Source organism: Mastigoproctus giganteus, chromosome 13 (genome assembly GCF_048544385.1).
Source record: "Mastigoproctus giganteus isolate SK-2022 chromosome 13, ASM4854438v1, whole genome shotgun sequence".
Lineage (NCBI taxonomy): Eukaryota > Metazoa > Arthropoda > Arachnida > Uropygi > Thelyphonidae > Mastigoproctus > Mastigoproctus giganteus.
Genome location: NC_143587.1, coordinates 126,345,025 through 126,367,353, shown reverse-complemented (window position 1 = coordinate 126,367,353; position 22,329 = coordinate 126,345,025). Strand labels below are relative to the sequence as shown.

Here is a 22,329-nt window from a genome sequence, read left to right as displayed (position 1 = left end):
TACAGAGAAGGGCAATGAGATTAGTGCGTGGAACAAAGGGTTGCTGTTACCAAGAAAGGCTTAATTTCTGCAAATTGCAGCATCTGCAGACTAGGCATATACAAGGAGATCTAATTGAGGTGTATAAGGCCTTGAATAGTTTGAGCAAGCTCAGTGCTGATGGGATTCTTCCTCTTGCTCAGATTCCGCATCTGAGGGGACAAATTCAAATTGAGGAAAGACAATTGTAGAATAAATGTGCGGAAATTTGCCTTCAGCCAGCGGGTGGTTAATTGATGGAACCTACTTCCATCTGTCATTGTGGAATTTGACAGCTTAAATAAACACAAGGCTGAACTAGACAAACTTTTGGAGTGAATGGATGGGTGAAACGGGAAGGGTTTTTTTTTTTTTTTTTTGGCTGATGCTATATAAAATTGCTTTTTTGCATCATATTCCTCTGCTAATGTTGTAACAATGCATTTGCACTAAATGTCAGCAGACGCGTAGCTAGGTTTTTGGCGTCCTTGCCAAATTCGTGACTATGCGCCTTTTTACGATAATTAGTAGTCGAGTTGGTCAACTACCATCGTAAAAAGGCGCGTAAATAAAATTATCATAATAAATAATAATAAGTACAGTCTGACCTTTGTTTAACGAACTTCTTTATACCAGATTTTTTTTTTTAGCGAATTTTTTTTAAATTCTCCTTCGCAATTATATTTAAAATAGTGTTTGTAGAACAAAGAAAATTTTCTATATGAGATTATGTGGTTAACGGATTAAGCATTGTTCGCCCCTCTCGTCTTCAAGAAATTTAGGCACCAGTGCTGTTGCTAAGCACAATAACTAATCTCTTTGGCTTAAAAGATTACCATCGGCAACTTAGCGGTACCTGTAAAACCTATCTAACTTCCTGTCCCACATTTGATTGGATACTAAGATGTGGTCACAAAGGAGCTGGAAGCAAAAAATAATTTTGATGTGATATATTTGGATTTCAAGAAAAGCTTTTGATACTGTTGCACATGGAAGACTACTGTAAAAATTGGAGCAGTATGGTATTAAGGGCAAGTTGCTACAATGGATAAAAGGATGGCTGAGTGGAAGACGACAGAGTGGTAACCAATGGATGCTGCTCTTTGTGGAATAATATTATTAGTGGAGTCTCTCAGGGTTCGGTATTGGGCCCAATGTTGTTTTGTATATTTATCAATGATACTGTTGAAGGGACATCAGGCTTATTGTCCAAGTATGCAGATAATACAATGGTTAGCAGAGTTGTTAATGACAGTAATGGCAGTGTGCTACTGCAACAGGATCTAGAAAATTTGGGCAAATGGGTTTAGATGTGGCAACTGAAGTTTAACATTAACAAATGCAAAGTACTGCATATGGATAGAAAAGGAACCCCAGTGAAACGTACCAAATGTGTGGTATGGTTCTTAGGGTGGTAGAAAATGAAAAGGACCTGGGAGTAAATGTGCAATCAATAATGAAGTTTTCTGAACAGTGCTGAGCAGGTCATGGGATCTTGTCAATGATATAAAAGAATTTTGTGAGCAGGGATAAGGAGGTGATTATCCCCTTGTATAAGTCAATGGTCAGATCATATCTTGAGTACTGCATACAGGTCTGGAGACCTCAATTTAGGAAGGATGTAGAGCTGTTGGAGAGAGAAGGGCAACAAGATTGGTGAGGGGAACAAAGGGATTCTCTCTCTTACCAAGAAAGGCTCAAGTTCTGCAAATCGCAGCTTCTGGAGAATAGGCACTTGTGAGAGGGTGATTTGATTGAGGCATATAAGGCACTGAATTGGTTGAGCAGACTTAATTCTGATGGGATTAAGATCCTATTGTTCAGATTACAAGCCTCAGGGAGCATAAACTCAAATTGAGAAAGATTGTTATTAGCATTAGCAAAAGTACAGGCATATGATGCAAGAAAGCAAGCTTATGCAGCATCAGCCAAAAAAAAAAAAAACCACTTCCATTTCACCCCTTCGTTCATTTAAAATAAACTGTCCAGCTGAGCCTTAAATTTATTTAGGCTATCAGCTTCCACAACAAGGGATGGAAGTCTGTTCCACCAACCAACTACCCGCTGGCTAAAGGCAAATTTCCGCACATCTATCCTACATATGTCTTTCCTTAATCTGAATTTATGCCCACTCAGGTGATTATTCTGAGCAAGAATCCCATCAGCATTGAGCATGCTCAAACCTTTCAAGGCTTTATATACCTCTATCAGATCACCTCGCCGGTGCATAGTTTCCAGACACTGTAATTTGCAAAATGTAAGCCTTTCTTCATAAGAGCAACCCTTTGTTCCATTCACTAATCTTGTTGCCCTTCTCTGTTCTCGTTCCAGCAGCTCTACATCCTTCTTGAAATGAGGCCTCCAGACCTGTATACAGTACTCAAGGTGTGGCCTGACCAGTTGCCTTATACAAGGGAATAATCACTTCCTTATCCCTGCTAGAAAAATTCCTGTATATCATTGCCAAGACAACATGAGCTACTCTTGCAGCCCGTCTACACTGCTCAGAGAACATATCTGCCTGCACAATTACTCCCAGGTCCTTTTCATTCTCTACCACTGTCAGCATAGTACCACAGAGTTGATAGGTTGCTCTGGGGTTGCTGTTTCCCCATATGTAGTACTTTACATTTGTCAATGTTAAACTTCATTTGCCACCTCTCAGCCCATCTGCTCAACCTTTCCAGATCCTGTTGCAGCAGCATAGCGTCAGTAGTGTCCTCAACAACCCTGCCAACCTTTGTATCATCTGCAAACTTGAACATTACGCTTGATATGCCATCATCAATATCATTTATAAATACAGAAAACAATAATGGACCCAACACTAAACCCTGAGGGACACCACTAATAACATTAGTCCACAATGAGCAGTGTCCATTGATTAACACTCTCTGTCTTCTCCCCTTCAACCATCCCTTTATCCATAGCAGCAATTTGCCTCCAATGCCACACTGCTCCAATTTGTGCAGCAGTCTTACATGTACAACAGTATCAAAAGCCTTTCTAAGATCCAAATATATAATATCGGAGTTATTCCCTGCATATAGTTCTTTTGTGACTACATCATAGTATCCAATCAAATTGGTCAGGCAAGACTTTCCCTTAACAAAACCATGCTGTGTCCAAGCTATAACTGAAGTCTTGTCTAGATGATCCTGCAGTGCTTCTTTAACCAGTGCCTCCATTAATTTTCCTGGAACAGAAGTTAAACTCACAGGTCTATAATTACTTGTGTCAGCCTTTGACCCTCCTTTGGGTATTGGGGTCACATTTGCACATCTCCAGGCTATGGGTACCTCCCCTTGAGTCCAAAGAATCTCTCGTAATTATGGCTAAGGGTTTCCTTACCTCTTTTGGTGCTTACTATAATATAACTGGATAGATCCCATCCACCCCAGGTGACTATTTTATGTTTACCCTCAACAATTTCTCCTCCACTTTCCTCTCAATTATTACAAAATTATCTAGCTCACTGCCAGAGTTTACTTCACCTCTGGCATTCCCCTTCCTGAATAACTCAGGCGCCTCCATAGCCAGGTGGGAAGGAGCAGCAGTGCATAGCACACGCTCCTTGATTAGCCGGGGTTCGAGCCCGTCACCACCAAATACGGAGGATGCAGAAAGGTCAGGGAATGACCACCGCATATCACGGAGCAATATGGCCTTAGTTGCTAATGCTCCTAAAAAAAAACCAAATAACAAATCCTGAATAACTCCTTATGTGTGAATGTAGATGCAAAATACTCATTTAGTTTGTTAGCCACCTGAGCAGGATCCTCAACTGTTGAACCATCAATATCCAGTGGACCAATCTAATTCATCCCTTTCCTTCTAGAGTTTACATAGGTAAAGAACTCTTTTCTGTTTTTCTTTGCATCCTTTGCCAAGAATTTCTCATAATCTACCTTTGCCTGCCTAATCTCCTTTGTGACTTGGTTACAGACCATCTTATATCTATCATAGACTTCCATGTCACCCATTAATTTATATGTATCCCATGCATTTTTCTTCTCTGCCATATGTCTCATTAGTTCATCTGAAATCCATTTAGGCCTAAACCTTGAACAATATTTCTTAGTTGGTATGTAAAGCCTAGTAGCTTCCAAGATAAGTTCTTTGAATGCTCCCCATTTTGAATTTGCTGTTGGTAACATCATCAGTTGATCCCACTGAATAGAATTTAAATACTGTCTCAGACCACTGTAGTCGCCTTTACGAAAGAAATAACCCTTCCCTTTGCCTCTGATGGTAGTTACCTCTTTGAGTAAATCCCACTTCAGCACACTATGATCACTGCCACCTAGTGGTTCCTTTATCTGCAGATTCTTAATGCATGAAGAATCACTACTGATAATCAGATCAAGAGTATTATCTTGATCTGATTATCTCCCTCTTGTTGCCTCCCAAACATGCTGATGTAGAAAACAATCATCCAATAAATCCACAAAAGCCTTGCTAGTGTATGAGTGACCAACCCACAAATTTCAGTCAATATCTGGGAAATTAAAATCCCCCATTATAAGACTCTCTGATTTACTGACCCACTCTATTTCTCTATACAGTTTCTTATTATACTCATCAGAGTCATTAGGCCTATAGCACACTCCTACTCTCAATTTTGATCTCCCAATTTCTTATGTCACATCAAACATACTCGACGCTGCACTGTCCAGCAATGTCGACTGGCTTCACTTCCTTGGATTTTATGTGTTTCTTAACTAATAGCATAACCCCTCCTCCCTTCCTATCCTGTCCTGTCTATCCTTTCTGTACACATGCACTCCCCAAATTCCATTTCTGCATTCCTTATATCTGTGTGACACCACGTCTCTAATATCCCAACAATCTGCCTTTGATGTTTTGAGCAATACCTCAAATTCATCAAATTTATATACCAAACTCCTAGCATTGGTGTACACGCAAGTATACATGCACCTGTTCCTATTCTTAGCTACTCTAACACAACCCGTGTGTTTACTTGTACCTAATGACTCCCAACAGTCTCTGAAATATCCTGCATCTTGTTTTCCAGGCTGCTGCTCATTCCAATAGAAGCAGTGCAAGAATCACTTTCACCTCTGTCAGTGGCTACTGTTAATCTATTAGTCCTTGTATACCCCCAAGCTAGCAGTTTTCCGACCCACCTAACACTGCCTCGATAGCATCAGCAAATATTCTTGCACCCTTTCTATTTAAGTGTATCCCATCCCCGTAGAAGCAGTCTCTCCTGTTAACATATAAGGCCTTGAATGGGTTGAGCAGGCTTAATTCTGATGGGATTAAGATCATCCTATTGTTCAGATTACAAGCCTGAGGAAGCATAAATTCAAATTCAGAAAGACTGTTATAGAATAAATGTGCAGAAATTTGCCTTAGCCAGCGGACAGTTGATTGCTGAAACAGACTTTCATCTGTTGTCACAGAAATTGATAACTTAAATAAATTCAAGGAGGAACTCGACAAACGTTTAGAGGGAATGAATGTGTGAAATGAGGTTTTTTTTTTTTTTTTTTTGGCTAATGCTACATAAGCTTGCTTTCTTGTATCACATACCTCTACTACTACTACATACTGAGAAGTCTAGTTGGTCCACTAGCCAGTGGGCAGATCAAGGGTATTCCATTCAGACAATAGGCTCTTGTCAATCTTCTACTGTAAGCACCCCGTTAAGAGTTTTATGAGAGTGGTTTTTCTGTACACCAACAAAGGGTGATCTGTTGTTTCGCTGAAGTGAATATCTGAATCGTCTGGAAATTTAGATATTAAGCCTGATATAACTTCATCAATATCATTAATAAATACAGAAAACAAAATGGAACCAACACTAGACCCTGGGAGACTACACTAATAACATTAATCCACAAAGAGCATTGTCCATTGATTACCACTCTATCTTCTCCCACTCAACCATCCCTTTATCCATTCTAGCAACTTGCCCTTAATGCCACACACTGGTAAGGTTTAAGAAATTGATTGAATTGCACATGGAAGACTGCTACACAAATTGGAGCAGTGTGACATTGGAGGCAAATTGCTGCTATGGATAAAGGGGTGGTTGAGGGGGAGAAGACAAAGAGTGGTAATCAATGGACACTGCTCATCGTGGACTAATGTTATTAGTGGAGTCCCTCAGGGCTCAGTGTTGGGTCCATTATTGTTTTCTTTATTTATAAATGATATTGATGATGGTATATTAAGCTTAATGTCCAAGTCTGCAGACGATACAAAGGTTGGCAGGGTTGTCAAGGACACTACTGACACTATGCTGCTGCAACAGGATCTGGAAAGGTTGAGCAGATGGGCTGAGAGGTGGCAAATGAAGTTTAACATTGACAAATGTAAAGTACTACACATGGGAAAAAGCAACCCCAGAGCAACGTATCAACTCTGTGGTACTACACTGACAGTGGTAGAAAATGAAAGGGACTTGGGGATGGTTGTGCAGGCAGATATGAAGTTCTCTGAGCAGTGCAGACGGGCTGCAAGAGTAGCTCATGGAGTATTGTCAATGATATACAGGAATTTTTCCAGCAGGGATAAGGAGGTGATTATTCCATTGTATAAGGCAATGGTCAGGCCACACCAAGAGTACTGTATACAGGTCTGGAGGCCTCATTTCAAGAAGGATGTAGAGCTGCTGGAACGAGTACAGAGAAGGGCAACAAGATTAGTGAATGGAACAAAGGGATGCTCTTACGAAGAAAGGCTTAAGTTTTGCAAATTACAGTGTCTGGAGACTAGGCACCAGCGAGGTGATCTGATAGAGGTGTATAAAGCCTTGAATGGTTTAAGTATGCTCAATGCTGATGGGATTCTTCCTCTAGCTCAGAAAAAGCACCTGAGAGGGCATAAATTCAAATTGAGGAAAGACAGATGTAGGATAGACGTGCGGAAATTTGCCTTTAGCCAGCGGGTGGTTGGTTGGTGGAACAGACTTCCATCCCTTGTGGTGGAGGTTGATAGCCTAAATAAGTTTAAGGCTCAGCTGGACAGGTATTTTGAACGAACAGAGGGGTGAAGTGGAAGTGGTTTTTTTTTTTTTTTTTTTTTTTTTTTGGCTGATGCTGCATAAGCTTGCTTTCTTGCATCAAATGCCTCTACTAATGCTAATGCTAATTGTCTATTTCTGTTTCGAGGGTAAACGTAAGTCTCTCGTGTATCTTGTTGAATGTGTTAAGCTATACATCGATAGTTTCCTTGTTACCAATTAGAAGAACGTCATCCGCATATCTCATGTAAAGTCTAAGATTAGAGGGAAATGGTTGAAGCACTTTTTGTTCGATGGAAGCCAAATAAATTTCAGACAAGAGGGCTGATATACTTAGACCCATAGGGAGACTGTATACCTGTTGGTAAATTTTGTCCAGAAAACAAAATAGTTTTGCTTTAAGTAAGAACGACATCAGTTCCAAAATACTACTAATATTTAAATTAGTCTATTTAAATTAAAGTGTCATCTCTGGTTAGTAATTTCCTTAAGGCTTGTAAAGCACCTTCTATGTGTACGTTTATGTAAAAATATATGTCAAAGGATTGTTTGTTGTTTGTTATTTGGTTTTTAGGAGCATTAGCAACTAAGGCCATATTGCTCCGGGATATGCGGTGGTCATTCCCTGACCCTTCTGCATCCTCTGTATTTGGTGATGACGGGCTTGAACCCCGGTCTAATCAAGAAGCGTGTGCTATGCACTGCTGCTCCTTCCCACCTGGCTACCGAGGTGCCTACGTCAAAGGATGCAAGAATATCGCTGTCTGAAATGGTAATGGAATTGATATATTCATGTGCTTGTTCAGTTTTATATACTCGAAATTTGGAAAACCTCATTAGAGGTGAAATGATTTTCACCAGAAATGCAGATAAATTCGCATATGTGGAACATTTGAATGATACAATGGGCCGTAAAGGATAATCCAATTTATGCAGTTTAACAATACCGAAAATGTGAGGGAGAACATTTTGCATATTCCAATTTGTTGAAGTGCACATAAACAAATTTGCTTTTCACTCCTAAGACTCCTTAGTTTTATGTCTAATTTATTCTTAAGTTTATTAATATTAAAATTGTCATTTATTCTATATGTCGTTGTATCTGAAAGAATGTGTACCATTTTATCTATATACATGATTTTGTCCATAATTACAATGGTGTCTCCTTTATCTGCCTTTTGTATTACGATAATCGGATTCTTTCTTAATGTCCGAATATCAACCAGCTGTTGACTAATGTTAGACTTATTAGTTAATTGGGAGTATTAATCTTTACAAGCCTTAAGGGAATTACTAACCACAGATGACACTTTGATTAAATGGACTAACTTAAATATTAGTAGTATTTTTGAACTCATGTCATTCTTACTTAAAGCAAAACAATTTTGTTTTCAGGAAAAAATTTATGAATAGGTATACGGTCTCCCTATGGGTCTAGGTATATCAGCCCCATTGTCAGAAATTTATTTGACTTCCATCGAACAAAAAGTGCTTTTTGTTCAGTTTAATCAATTTCTTAAACCTTACCATTTATAAAGTGGGCACAAGATTGTGCCTACTTTAAAAATGGTAAATGGATACCAGGATTTACAGAGAAAAAAATACAACCAAGTAAATTTCTACATTTTCATTCACATCATCCTCTATACATTAAAGAAGTGGTTCTTTTTAACCAGATCCATAATGCCATTAAATATAGTTATTCACAGGTTGATTTTGGCATTGAACTTAAAAACCTCATGGAAAAATTCTTAGATAGGAAGTATCCACTACGGTTGATAAATGACACCATTGTCAAGGTTAATAACAGAATTAATAACCCACATCAATGCAACAATCGTTATGACGGGAAACTAGGAACCCAATTCGTTCTCCCTTACCACAGGCAATTTATGAAACGCCTTAGGCAAGTCTTTGCAAACACAAATATAACCATAGTTTTTTTGTCATATAATAAACTAGGTTCCAAATTCAATATATATTAGAATACACAAATACATTACACAGGATTATAATATTATATATCTAATTCAATGCCGAATTGACTGTAATGCCTGTTATATTGGGAGCACCATGCCTAAATTTGGTACTTCCAAAATCTCTAACAAGCACATGTATTATCATTTTAATAGTTTTAAGTCTAACCTATTTAGTACAGCATGTCCATTCCCACAATCATAATCCACTGATTGAGTCAGCTATTACTATAATTAAATTGGAATGTAATTATAAAACTCTCCAAAATGAAGCTTTAGTTATTGAATGGTTTCGTCTACACACATCATTGAACGTATTAAACACAAAACTCCCAATCAACCTCTCCCCTATTTGGGACTTGGCACAAATAAAGTTCCCACATGCTCTGAATTGCATCTTGGATAATAGCTCTGCTTATTAATAATGTTCGCATCCTCTTCTCACAATGCTAACTGAAGACGAACGCTGAATGTTGCTCGTGCACAGCTATTGGTTTTTCATTAATAATTAATCTATTCAAGGTTATTACCATCTTTATGGTTTTAACTGACAACCATGAAATGGAATGTACATTCCCTTTCTTACACGTATATTTTAATGGGTTTAATTAATTTCATGTTTTTATTTCTTAAAATTTAAATTGAACCACGGCTTCAGTAATGATTCAGTACAAGTAAGTCTCTCATTCTTATTAACTATGTGTCTTCTATAATCTCATCACATCCAAGCGGATTCATCAAGAGGTGAGAGCTGAAAATTAAGCGGTGCTACTTTAATATATTTAGTCATTATAACACAGCACATAAGGAGTCCTTAAACTTAAAGTTAGATGGATATACACTTAATAGTTCAAAACAGGAATATATGATAAAGAATTAAAGACCATAAAGTGCTATCAACTGCTTTTCCTTGATGATTTGCACCCTAACATCAAGCTGTTTTTTGCCATCTAACATGATATTCCTCATCCAGCCTAAGGACAAGTCATCTTTTGCAACATTTAAAGCCTATATCTGAGGGCAACATTTAGATAGGCTGTTACGGCAAGAGAAGATGATAGTGGGGGAGTGATGTTAAAGTTTTGGAAAGAATTGAATATTTTAATGTTGTTGTGGGCTTTTTTTTGGCATAAGGGCTACTATAGCCAAATTACACCTGAATATTTTAAAAGATATAAAGAACATTGGTGCTGCCTGGAATGATATTAAAGAACAAATATGAATTGGGTGTAGATGAAATTGAACCCACAATTTACAACTGACTTCAAAAAATTTGAAGAATGTGTGGAGACAGTGACCAACAGCCTGGAACCTTGTAGGCAACTGAATTTTCAAATGGATGTAGCTAAACATTCAGACATTTATAGATAGCCACAGAAAGGAACTCACCAACCAAAAACTGATAACTTCTATCAGAATAGCACGATGACATCAGTCAAGAAGAAAACATGAATGATCAGCTCAAAGGGTTCAAATGCAAGGATATGGCTTAAGATTTTAGGCATGTCCACTTTGAGGAGTGTCTTGACTATGAAAAACAAGATCCCGATGCTGAACACCTTTCCAAGGTTTTTCAAAGGCATTCCATGATGTCCTTGCCTGCTATTGGGCCATATATGTGGAAAAAAAGAGGACAACTGTTCAGACATTCTTTGATGTGTTCTTTAAGAAAATAGTAGCTATAGAATCAGTATTATCTAGATCAGGCTCTACTACTTTTTAAGCCAGAAGCCCAGAAATTGTTTCCTCAGACCCTGATAACTCCAGCCATTACCCTCACTTAGTCTTCTAATTAAACATCCCTCATCATCAAGCAATATTGGACTCGGCAATCAAAAAAAAAGTATTATACAGTAGAACACGGATAAAAAGTTTAAGGGCCTGGAGGTTTAGAACTTCTTACACGGGAAAACGACCTAAGGGTATGAAATATTAACTTTACAAATAAAAATGAAAAGATATACATACATAATTTAAAAATGATTGTTAAGTACTATTTCAGAATTTATAAATATTTTACTTTGCCTATGGGAAATATTTTTAAACTGAGAATTTCTTAACATTCTGTTCATTAAACTCATTACCAAGTTGGAAGAACGAGCTCCTTTGGAGTTTAAATATACTTTAAAAGATCACAATTACAGTAAAACAGAGCAACAATCCACTAAGTAATTCAGAACTGTTCACAACCGTTAACACTTAACGTGGTCAATGTATCCAATTATGGATATTGTTCAAAACAATTGCAATATGTCATTTCCATTGTATCAAATTGTTTATACTAAAAAGGTTTTAGAGCTGAAAGCCTCAGACTACAGAAAATTCACAATCAAACAAGTTAGTGCCAAGCATCATTTTAGTTCATAGTAAACAAACCAAGTAGGTGAAATGGCATCATTTCTGTTATATCTCATATTGTGACTGCCTTTGTGGGTGGTGGTATCTGCCAAGAATCCACTAGCAAAGTGTTGCCTATTCGAGAATCCATTGTCGAAGCGTTGCTCGAGGTAGTTCAATATCGGGGCAACTCATTCTGAAGGCATTCACAATACGAGATACATGAATATCAAAAACTATGCCATGTCACTTACTTCGTTGGTTTACTATGAACTAAAATTATGCTTGGCACTCACTTGTTCGATTACAAAATGTTTATATTGTTTAATATTAAAATAAATAATTTCTATATTTAAAAAACATTAAGTGGGAAAATATCATTATAATAATACACTGTGTATTCTTTATCAGGAACTTTTTATGCTGGAAAACTTTTTATCTGGGAAAATAATACATTACAACACAGAGTTGAAATTGGGACTTAAGAAACTAAACCTAGTGCAAGGGAAAACTTATGCGGGAATTTCTTATCCGGGTTCTACTGTATTTATTGTATAATATAATACATTTTAATAATTTTATATTTTTAACAGATTAATATAATTTTTACTGTAATATTTTTTACAGTATAATATAATTTTAATACAGTAGACGCAGTAAAATTATTAATATAATTATTAATTATATTAATAATTTTACTGTACATTACAATGTACAGTAAAGTACATTACACCGTATATACGGAGCATTTGGTACCGATAAAAGAAATTTAAAAACAATTTAATCTATGAACGAACTCCAGAAATGCATTCAGGTCTGAAGAATGCATCTAAAGAGATGTTACGCTTCTTGGAAGATCCAAATGTCTGACCTCTTCAATTGAGATTAGAGATATCCATATAAGGAGAGACCAAAAAGATGTGGTGCTACAGAGCTGGGAAACTAGGCTTGATTGGGGGTTTCAGATGTACAACACACTAAGGTGGTGGAACCATAGAATTCTCACATCAAAATTGGACACAATCCTAGGAATGTAAATACAAACTATTGGGGGGAAAATATTGTTAGAATGGACTTAAGAAAGTTTACATTTAGTCAGCATGTTATCAACAACTGGGTTTTGAGTGGCTGCTAGTTTGATTCAATCAGACCCAAGATTCATTTTACAAAAATAAAAAAAATTTCCATGACAGCTGCAGGAGCTGTGAGATTCACTTCACATCTACTACACACTCTCCAAATTATAAAATATCAAGCCCACTCACAAAATTTGTATGCTGTTGCCTGGCATCAACAGTTACCTATATATATCTACACAAATAAAGCTTTGTCTATGCAATATACACATAAAAACACCATCCTTACCTGGACTGTCTATTCCTCTTTGAATCTTCAAGATCAAATATATGAACTGTGCCATGGTCACTGGATACACACATATATCTAGAATCATTATTAAAATTGATGCTAGGGAGAAAAAAAAAAAAAATTTTTCTTTTTATTTCGTTTCTGATACTATAATAAAGAAAATTTATGAAAATAAATGAATTTAAGAAAGTAAGAAATTTAGATGATTAAATGAGGTTTAACAGTTACTGGAAAGTAGAAAGAAATAGAAAAAACAGAGGAAGGGAATAAAACCAAGACATTTCTGAGGAATGAAACATCTAAACTGAAAAGTTAAACTAAAGATGTGCGGAAGCTTGCCTTTGGCCAGCGGGTAGTTGATTGCTGGAACAGACGTCCATCTGTTGTTGTGGAAGTTGAAAGCTTAAATAAATTTAAGGCTGAACTAGCAAACATTTGGAGTGACCAAATGGGTAGTTTTCTTTTTTTTTTTTTTTTTTTTTTGCTGATGCTGTATAAGTTGGCTTTTTTGCATTATATGCCTCAACTAATACTAAAGTTAAAATGAACATACACCATTAAAAAAAGATTTAAATAAAAGAATGTGCAAAAGTGAAATTTGCTGCCAGAAAAACCCAAATTTATTAGAGAAATTCAATTTGTTGACTAAAAAATTAATGCATGCACACTGAAATTATTCAATCAACAACTTGCCCTGTGACTATACAAGTAGGTAGAGTGGGTCATTGCACTATGTTTTTTTTTTTTTTTGATAGTTGTTTGTGCATCGGCTTCTGTGGCCATAATGCACCTCCCAAGGTTTTTGCACTACTCTGATCCAAGCCCGAGGCCGGATTCGAACCCGCGACCTTTGGGTTGCCAGGCAGGCACTTTACCCACTCGGCTAGCCCAGTCGGTGCTATTGCACTAGTTTGCCACCTTATGAGACAAGTTGTAAACAACACTGAAAGCACAGGGGAGAACTATTTAAATTTTTCACCACATCACAGGTGTCCTACTCTATCATAAGTTGAAGTGAGCCACTTGATGGGTTATCTACTGATATTACTGAAGTAACACACCTATGGTGTGGTAAATAAATTCAAGCAATTTCTTTTTATATTTTTTTTTATGAAAACCTCAAACATAAGAGGTATTAGAATCTATAGTCCTTAGTACCGTGCATGTGTTGGAGGTTGGGAAGACAAAAGAAGATATTTGTTGACATTAGACTTCAACTTCTGTAGACTGTAATTTTCAGGAAATACATATGAAGGAAGGTTGTTCCAGAAAACGGCAGTTGAATGAATAAACAAGGAAGATGAAAAGTAGGTTCTGTGAGTTTGAAGTTGGACAGTAATGGATGTTAGCTGGTGGCGACACATATTCGGACTGTTTTGAAAGAGAGAGCGGGAATTATAGAAGCCAATTCAGAAGAACAGTTTCCATGGAAGTATCTGTAGAAAAGGCATGCAGCAGAAACAGTATGTCTGTGAGACAGCAAGTGGAGAGACTCTGTTAGAGATGAATCATTAATTAACCTAACTTCTCTGTTCTGAATGGAATCCAGAAGCTTGAGAGAGGTTTTGGTGGCACCAATCCAGGAACAATATTTCCATGGTAGGGCAGATTTGCAATTTGTACAGAGTGAACAGCTGTTTGGAAGAAAAGTAATGCCAAGAGCAAAAGAGAAAACCAAGTTTTTTAGATGCAGAGGAAGCAATATTTGTAATGTGTGCCAAGAAAGATTAGAAGTCGGGGTAATCCCCAAAGGAGATATATCATCTTGTCTATAAATCAGAGCGTCACCAAACATAAGCATTGAAGCAGAAGAATCCTTTTTGCAAGATATAAGACAAGACTGAGTTTTAGAAGGATTGAAATCAACTAAGTTGTCTTTGCTCCACTGGAGAATTACTAGGAGATCGGCACTAAAGGAATTGGTAGCAGATTTTCGAGAAGTTGAAGCTGATTGAGCAGAACAAGTTTTCTCAAAATGGAATGCAACGTGCTATCATCGGCATCACTATGGATAGGATTTCCAGTCAATGGAAGGTCATTAATGTACAAGAGGAAAAGAGTGGAGGAAAGAACTGAACCTCGGGGGAACACCACAATTAATGGATAAATTTAAAGACAGAGCACCATCAATGTTAGTGAGCGATCCGAGAGAAAACTGGATAATCAATTACTAAAAACTGTTGGCAAACCATAAGATGGAAGTTTGACTAGATCTTTATGTCAAATACAATCGAAAGCCTTTGAGATGTCAAGAGCAACTGCTTGTGTTTCACCAAACTTTTCCATTGAATTTGTCTATAAATGGATAACATTAGCCACCATATTACCAGTGGATCGACACTGACGGAATCCATACTGGCGGTTGTTGATCAAATGGAAGGTTTCTAGATAGTTTAAGAGTAAGTGGTTAATTGATTTCTCCATTACCTTAGAAAGAGTAGAAGTAATTGCAATAGGACGATAATTGGATGAGAGGAATTTGTCACCCTTTTTAGGAACTGGCTGAATGGGCAAATTTCCAAGCAGAAGGAAAAACACCTTTGGAATAAGAAAGTGGAAAAATACCATCAGAACCTAGAGCCTTCTTAGCATCAAGATTAATCAAAATCTTTCTAACATCCTTTTGATGGAAGACCACAGAGGCATTGAATGGAGTGCGCTGGGAATGGTGGGAGGTGTTTTACCAAGATCATTAATAATTAATACATGAGTTGGAAGAAAAATCAACCAATTTTATCCTTGGCTGAAGTGACAATAGAATCATCTGGTTTTGACAGAGGTGGGCAAAAGTTGCAGCCAATAGATTTGGCAAGAGACAAGAATGCTCTGCTACCATTAGGGCAAGAAGCAAGTTTTCTACTCTTAGCCTGTTCAAAATCTAGTTTGGACTGATAAATAAATGCTTTACAATTGTTGCGAGCTATGATGTAAGCACAAAATGAAACTGAAGAATTGGAAACAAGCCAATTACGATATGAAACATTCTTCTCTTGAACAGCCTTAGCACATTTATTGGAAAACCAAGGTTTAGATAAAGGACGAGATTTTAAGGTGGAGCGTGGAATAAAGGATCCCATTCCTACAAGAATAATTTCACTGACACAATCTGAGAAAACGTTAACATCAGAAGTTTTGAAACAGTAATCCAACCAAGGAAAAGAAACGAAATCTCACAGGTCATCCCATTTTGCATTCTTGTACAGTAAACCCCCGCTATTCGCGGGGGTTACGTTCCTGAGAAATGTCGCGAATACCGAAAACGCGAATACTGAGTTATGGCTCCCATAGTAATAAAGGGGTTCCGTTCCAAAGTATGAAATATATAAGAAAAACTAGTCTAAAATTTTGTCTATGTATGTATTATATGTACCTTCGTAATATGACTATGTACATAGACAGTACATAGTGAAATGCAAGCATATGGCATCGAAATGAAAATAAGAAACAATTTAATATTAAATTGTAATATTTATTAGAAATTTCAAACAAATCTTTCAAACCAGCGCCTTTGCTTGCTAGCAAAAAAAAACATCACACCAGTGCTATCACCAGTTTCGCTAAAGTGTTGATAAAGGAGTTTTGCCTTTTCGCGAATGATGAGTGAACTTAACGGAATTTTATTTTGAGTTCGGTCTTCTATCAACAGATTTAAAGCTTTTTCAGTTTTTTATAATTTAACATCACGAGTTACAGAGCAAATTTTTGAAGCAATTAGCGCGTTTTCACGGACACTACGGCGGATTTTTCTTCCGATTTCTTGATTGATCGTACCGTTGACTCGTTGATTTTATAATGTTTTGCCACTGAGGAGACACTTTCACCATTAGAAATTTTGTCTAATAACTCAATTTTATTCGCTAATGTCATCACCTTCTTTGATATTTTCACATTTCTCTTTTTATTCGTAGCCATATTTTTGTAGGGGTTAGAACGAACTTGTCCACAATAAAGTCACTTTCTTCGTTAATACACTCGAAAAAGTTTGTTTTACACTGCAAAACGGTAGATTTATCATTTTTGTAAGCTTATAAATTTATAAATTTATTCAATTTATAAACATATAAATTAAAAGCAAACGACGAAACCTTCCATGACAAGCGCATAACACATACTGAGCAAGGATTAGCCAGAAACATCCACGCTCGCGATTTTGTCACCCCTCTCCCCCCCACCCACTGAGCGCTGTTTTGATGGGAAAGATAATTTTAGCCACGCCCATGTTTTTTATGGCGGAAAATATTCACGGCGCTTTAAAATTCACATTTTTTAAGGTTTCATTTTATATTAAATCGGCGATCGCGAATACGCGAAACCGCGAATACAGATACCGCGAATAGCGGGGGTTTACTGTAATGCCAAACAACATAACGTTAGCAATAGCCATTGCAGAAGAGAATCACTAAGTTGTCATCAGAGGTACCTAAAGGACTACTCACTCCGACCATGTGCTTAGAATGGTTGTTTGAGAGAAAGAGATCAGGCATGTTGCCTATATGGTTAGGATTGTCAGGTATTCTGGAAGGTAAATGAACAATCTGCGCAAGGATCATTAGTAATCACAAAAGCCTCAGCATCTCAACCAGCTGTGCCTGTGTGATTAGAAAACAGAAACACTTTTATGAACATTAAAGTCACCAAGGAAAATTATCTCAATGTTAGGAAAGTTGGACTGGATTGTTCTTGTTATGTGAGTTTAATGGCGCATAAGCTACTATGGCTATAATGCGCTTTGTTGGACTGGAGAAAGTCAAGCTGGAAAGAGAGGAAGTCAAAGATTTCCAAGTAGAGACAACATATGAATTTGACAGAATGAGAGAAATAGATTTTAAGACAGAGAAGATTGAAAAGAGATTCCAAATTACCAAGAACTCTGACAGGGAATACCGGATCAGTTTTATGCACAATAACTGAGATTCTGTCAGAAAAATTACATGGGGTTTGGCAGACTGTAAGTGGAAATGGACATCATTTCCACTTACTAAAAAGGAAGGATATGAATCTGATTGGTCCACTTGATATCGATGGTTCCACTGTTCATGATCCTGCTCAGATAGCAAACAAACTGAATGAGTATTTTGCTTCTACATTCACACATTAGGAGTCATTAAGGTTTGAAAATGCCACAAGGTTATCAAATTGTAACAGTTTGCTTAATGATTCTGTAATAACTGAGAACAAAGTGGAGGAGAATTGAAGTTAAACATAAGAAAGGCACCTGGGATGGATGGGATCTATCCAGTTATATTAAAAGGAAGCGGCAAAGGAAGTAAGCAAACCCTCAGCCATAATTATGAGAGCATCCTTGGATTCAAGGGAGGTCCCCATGGACTGGAGTTGTGCAAATGCGTCCCCAATTTATAAAGGGGGATTGAAGGGTGACACGAGTAATTACAGACCAGTTAGTTTAACTTCTGTTCCGGGTAAAATAATGGAGTCACTGGTTAAAGAGCATTGCAGGATCATCTAGACAAGACTGCAGCAATAATTCAGACACAGCATGGGTTTGATAAGGGAAAGTCTTGTCTGATAAATTTCATTGATTATTATGATGTGGTTACAAAGGAACTGGATGCAAAAAATAATTTTGATATCATATACTTGGATTTCAGCAAAGCTTTTGACTCTGTTGCGCATGGAAGACTACTGTACAAATTGGAGCAGAATGGTATTAAGGGTAAGCTGCTACAATGGATAAAAGGATGGTTGAGTGGGAGTAGACAGAAAGTGGTAATCAATGGGTGCGCACCTCTTGGACTAATGTTATTAGTGGAGTCCCGCAGTTTTCGGCGTTGGGTCTACCGTTGTTTTGTATATTTATCAATGATATTGATGAAGGTATATCAGGCTTAGTATAAAAGTTTGCAGATGATACAAAGGTTGGCAGGTTTGTTAATAACAGTTTAACGTTGAAAAATGCAAAGTACTGCATATGGGTAGAAGGAACCCCAGAGAAACATACCAACTGTGTGGTACTACACTTAAGTAGATAGAAAATGAAAAAGACCTGGGAGTAATTGTGCAGTCAGATATAAAGTTTTCTGAGCTATGCAGACAGGCTGCCAGGGCAGGTCATAGGGTGTTGTCAGTGATATACAGGAATTTTGCTAGCAGGGAAAAGGAGTTGATTGTCCCTCTGTATAAGGCAATGGTCAGGCCACGCCTTGAGTACTGCATGCAGATCTAGAGGCCTCATTTTAGGTAGGGTATAGATTTGCTTGAGCGTGTACAGAGAAGGGCAACAAGGTTGGTGAGGAGAATGAAGAGATCCTCTTACCAAGAGACTTAAATTCTGCAAATTGCAGTAGCTGGAGACTGCGTTTGTTTGTTTGTTTGTTATTTGGTTTTTAGGAGCATTAGCAACTAAGGCCATATTGCTCCGGGATATGCGGTGGTCATTCCCTGACCTTTCCGCATCCTTCGTATTTGGTGGTGATGGGCTCGAACCCGGGTCTAATCAAGAAGCGTGTGCTACGCACTGCTGCTCCTTCCCACCTGGCTACGGAGGCGCCTGGAGACTGCGAGGTGATCTGATTGAGGTGTATAAGGCTGAATGGGTTGAATACGCTGAATTCTGATGGGATTCTTCCACTTGTTCAGATTACGAACATAAGGGGGCATAAATTGATATTGAGGAAGTACAGATGTAGAATAGATGTGCAGAAATTTGCCTTTAGCCAGCAGTTGGTTAATTGCTGGAACAAACTTCCATCTGCTGTTGTGGAAGTTGATAGGTTAAATAAATTTAAGGAGGAACTGGACAAACATTTAGAGGGGATTGTTTTGTAATTTTTTTTTTTTTTTTTGGCTGATGCTACATAATACTGATGTAGTAGCTTGCATCACATGCTACTACTACTATCGAGATTAGAACTGAGACCACGTATATTTGTGAAATGAACTACAAGTGTTTGGGAGGTTTAGATCTTTTGGCAGATAAGTTTGCTCTATTAGTTTGACAATTCATGGTGTATTCAATAATAAGAAAAAGTGGGGGGGGGACATGCTGTATGAAGTAATGAAATTTTTGAATATGGCATACACATGGTAAGAATATACCCAGATCCTTGACATAATGCGGCCTCGACAATTTCCCCACATACACATTACTCGGACTCCCTCCAGTCACTATCTGGCGGAGTAGAGGCAGCAAGATCACTAGTGATATGGAAGCCTCCTAGAGAGTTACCAATAGGTTTGGTCCGGTGTACTAAACAGCGGACAGCCTGCAAACGCCATTTTAGAGTTGTACCCTCAAAATGTAACAAAGTTTGGATCTAGCCATGGTGTTCATCATAACCTCAAGACACATCAATCATATTGCATGATGAAAGAGATAGGGAAGGGTTGTCTGGAACTTTGCTCTGGAGAGTAAACATTGGCTCCACCACTTCAGGCCTCCAATAAGCAAAGTGGTTTTATTGCACAGGTTGATGAGTCATCTACCACCACTAGGTGATAGATGACTCATCAACCTGTGCAATAAAACCAAATTGATATGCACACAATCATATGAAAATGCACGTGCCAATATTAATTACAGTGATGGATGGTGAAAATAAATCACATAAAACAATTCGACACAAAATTTGTTGGGTTTTTGCTGGTTATATATTGTTATTTTTGGTTTTTAGGAGCATTAGCAACTAAGGCCATATTGCTCCGGGATATGCGGTGGTCATTCCCTGACCTTTCCGCATTCTCCGTATTTGGTGGTGACGGGTTCGAACCCCGGTCTTATCAAGAAACGTGTGCTACGCACTGCTGCTCCTTCCCACCTGGCTACGGAGGCGCAGTTTTTGCTGGGAAGACATATGAAATACGTATAAGAAAGTGGACATGCGCACATGCATACGAAATCAAACATTCGCACGCGCATACAAAAATGCATATTCAGTGTGCATATTAATTAGTTAATTATTACATTACAGTTGAAAATAAATCACATAAAACAACTCGACAAAATTTGTTCAGTTTTGCTGGGAAGAAATACGAAATGAAAGCAAACATGCACAAGCGCATACGAAAATGCACATGCGTGCGCACGCGCATACATAAATTGATATGCGCACATACAAAAATGCATATGCACGTGCACATATTAATCAAAGTGGTGGATGGGCAGTGCAAACAGGCTGCCAGATCAGGTTATGGAATTTTGTCAATGATATATAGGAATTTTGCTAGCTGAGACAAGGAGGTGATTATACCTCCTTTGCTTGACCTCCTGACCATTGCCTTTGTATAAAAGGCAATGGTCAGGCCATGCCTTGAGTACTGCGTACAGGTATGGAGGCCTCATGTTAGGAAGGATGTAGAGTTGCTAGAACGAGTACAGAGAAGGGCAACAAGCTCGGTGAGAGGAACAAAGGGGTTTCTCTTACTACGAGAGGTTTAAATTCTGTCAGTTGCAGCAACTGGAGACAATGCAACCTGCGAGGTTGGTGTTGTTATTTGGTTTTTAGGAGCATTAGCAACTAAGGCCATATTGCTCCGAGGATATGCAGTGGTCATTCCCTGACCTTTCCGCATCCTCTGTATTTGGTGGTCACAGGCTCGAACCCCAGTCTAAAAAGAAGCGTATGCAATGCACTGCCGCTCCTGCCCACGGAGGCACCTGAAAGACAGTTGTAGAATAGATGTGCGGAAGTTTGTCTTTAGCCAGCAGGTAGTTTTTTGCTGGAACAGGCTTCCATCTGTTGTTATGGAAGTTGATAGCCTAAATAAATTTAAGGCTGAACTAGACAAACATATGGAGTAATCGGATGGGAGAAGGTTTTTTTTTTTTTTTTTTTTTGGCTGATACTCTATAAGCTTGCTTTCTTGCATCATATGCCGCAACTAATGCTAATGATTACCTACCTTGTAGTTCTACACTTACCAGATAATACTATAGAAATCTTTTGAAAAAGTTACGCGTTGAAGGTGAAAAGTCATGGAATGCTAACCAAAGGTGTCTGTCAACTGTCAGACAATGCACCAGCTCACACAGCCATTGCCACCATCAACTTTGTTGCCCAGTGTGGCTTCGAACTACTGCAACACCCACCCTTTTCTCCTCACCAGCACCGTCAGACGTCTTGTTCTGAGAAATGAAGAGACCATTGCGTGGAAGCCACTTTGATTTGTCTTAGGAACTCATCAATGAAGTGGAATTGTGGTTTCAAGCAAAAAAAAAAAGTTTAGACTTCTATGATTAGGCATTAAACAACTGATCCATAGATGGGAGAAATGTGTTACTACACATGGAGAGTACATAGAAAAGGATTAAAGTTCCTGTGAAGTTACCCCTTTCTTGGGCTATTTATTTTTTGGTGTAGGTATGAACTTTTTATCCAGTGCAGTGTCGAGTCAGTTTGGTGTGACATAAGCATTGGGATATCAAAATTGAGAGTAGGAGTGTGCTATAATCCTAATAACTCTGATGAGTATAATAAGAAACTGTACAGGGAAATAGAGTGGGCCAGTAAATCAGAGAGTCTTATAATGGGAGATTTTAATTTCCCAGATATTGACTGGAATTTGGGGGCTGGTCACTCACACACTAGCAGGGCTTTTGTGGATTTATTGGATGATTGTTTTCTACATCAGCATGTTCGGGAGGCAACTAGAGGGAGTAATACTCTTGATTTGATTTTCAGC

At 38.0% G+C, this 22,329-nt stretch overlaps 1 protein-coding gene across 4 annotated transcripts in view; it reads right to left on the bottom strand.

The window, feature by feature from the left end:
- Nucleotides 1-22,329, bottom strand: part of LOC150076426 (WD repeat domain phosphoinositide-interacting protein 3) — a 179,928-nt gene that overhangs the window by 10,810 nt on the left and 146,789 nt on the right. For all 4 annotated transcript variants that reach the window (XM_090388009.1, XM_090388010.1, XM_090388011.1 and 1 more), the window contains one exon: nucleotides 12,688-12,789. In XM_090388009.1, the coding sequence (XP_090244135.1) occupies nucleotides 12,688-12,789 (102 nt within the window). The remainder of the gene's footprint in view (nucleotides 1-12,687; nucleotides 12,790-22,329) is intronic.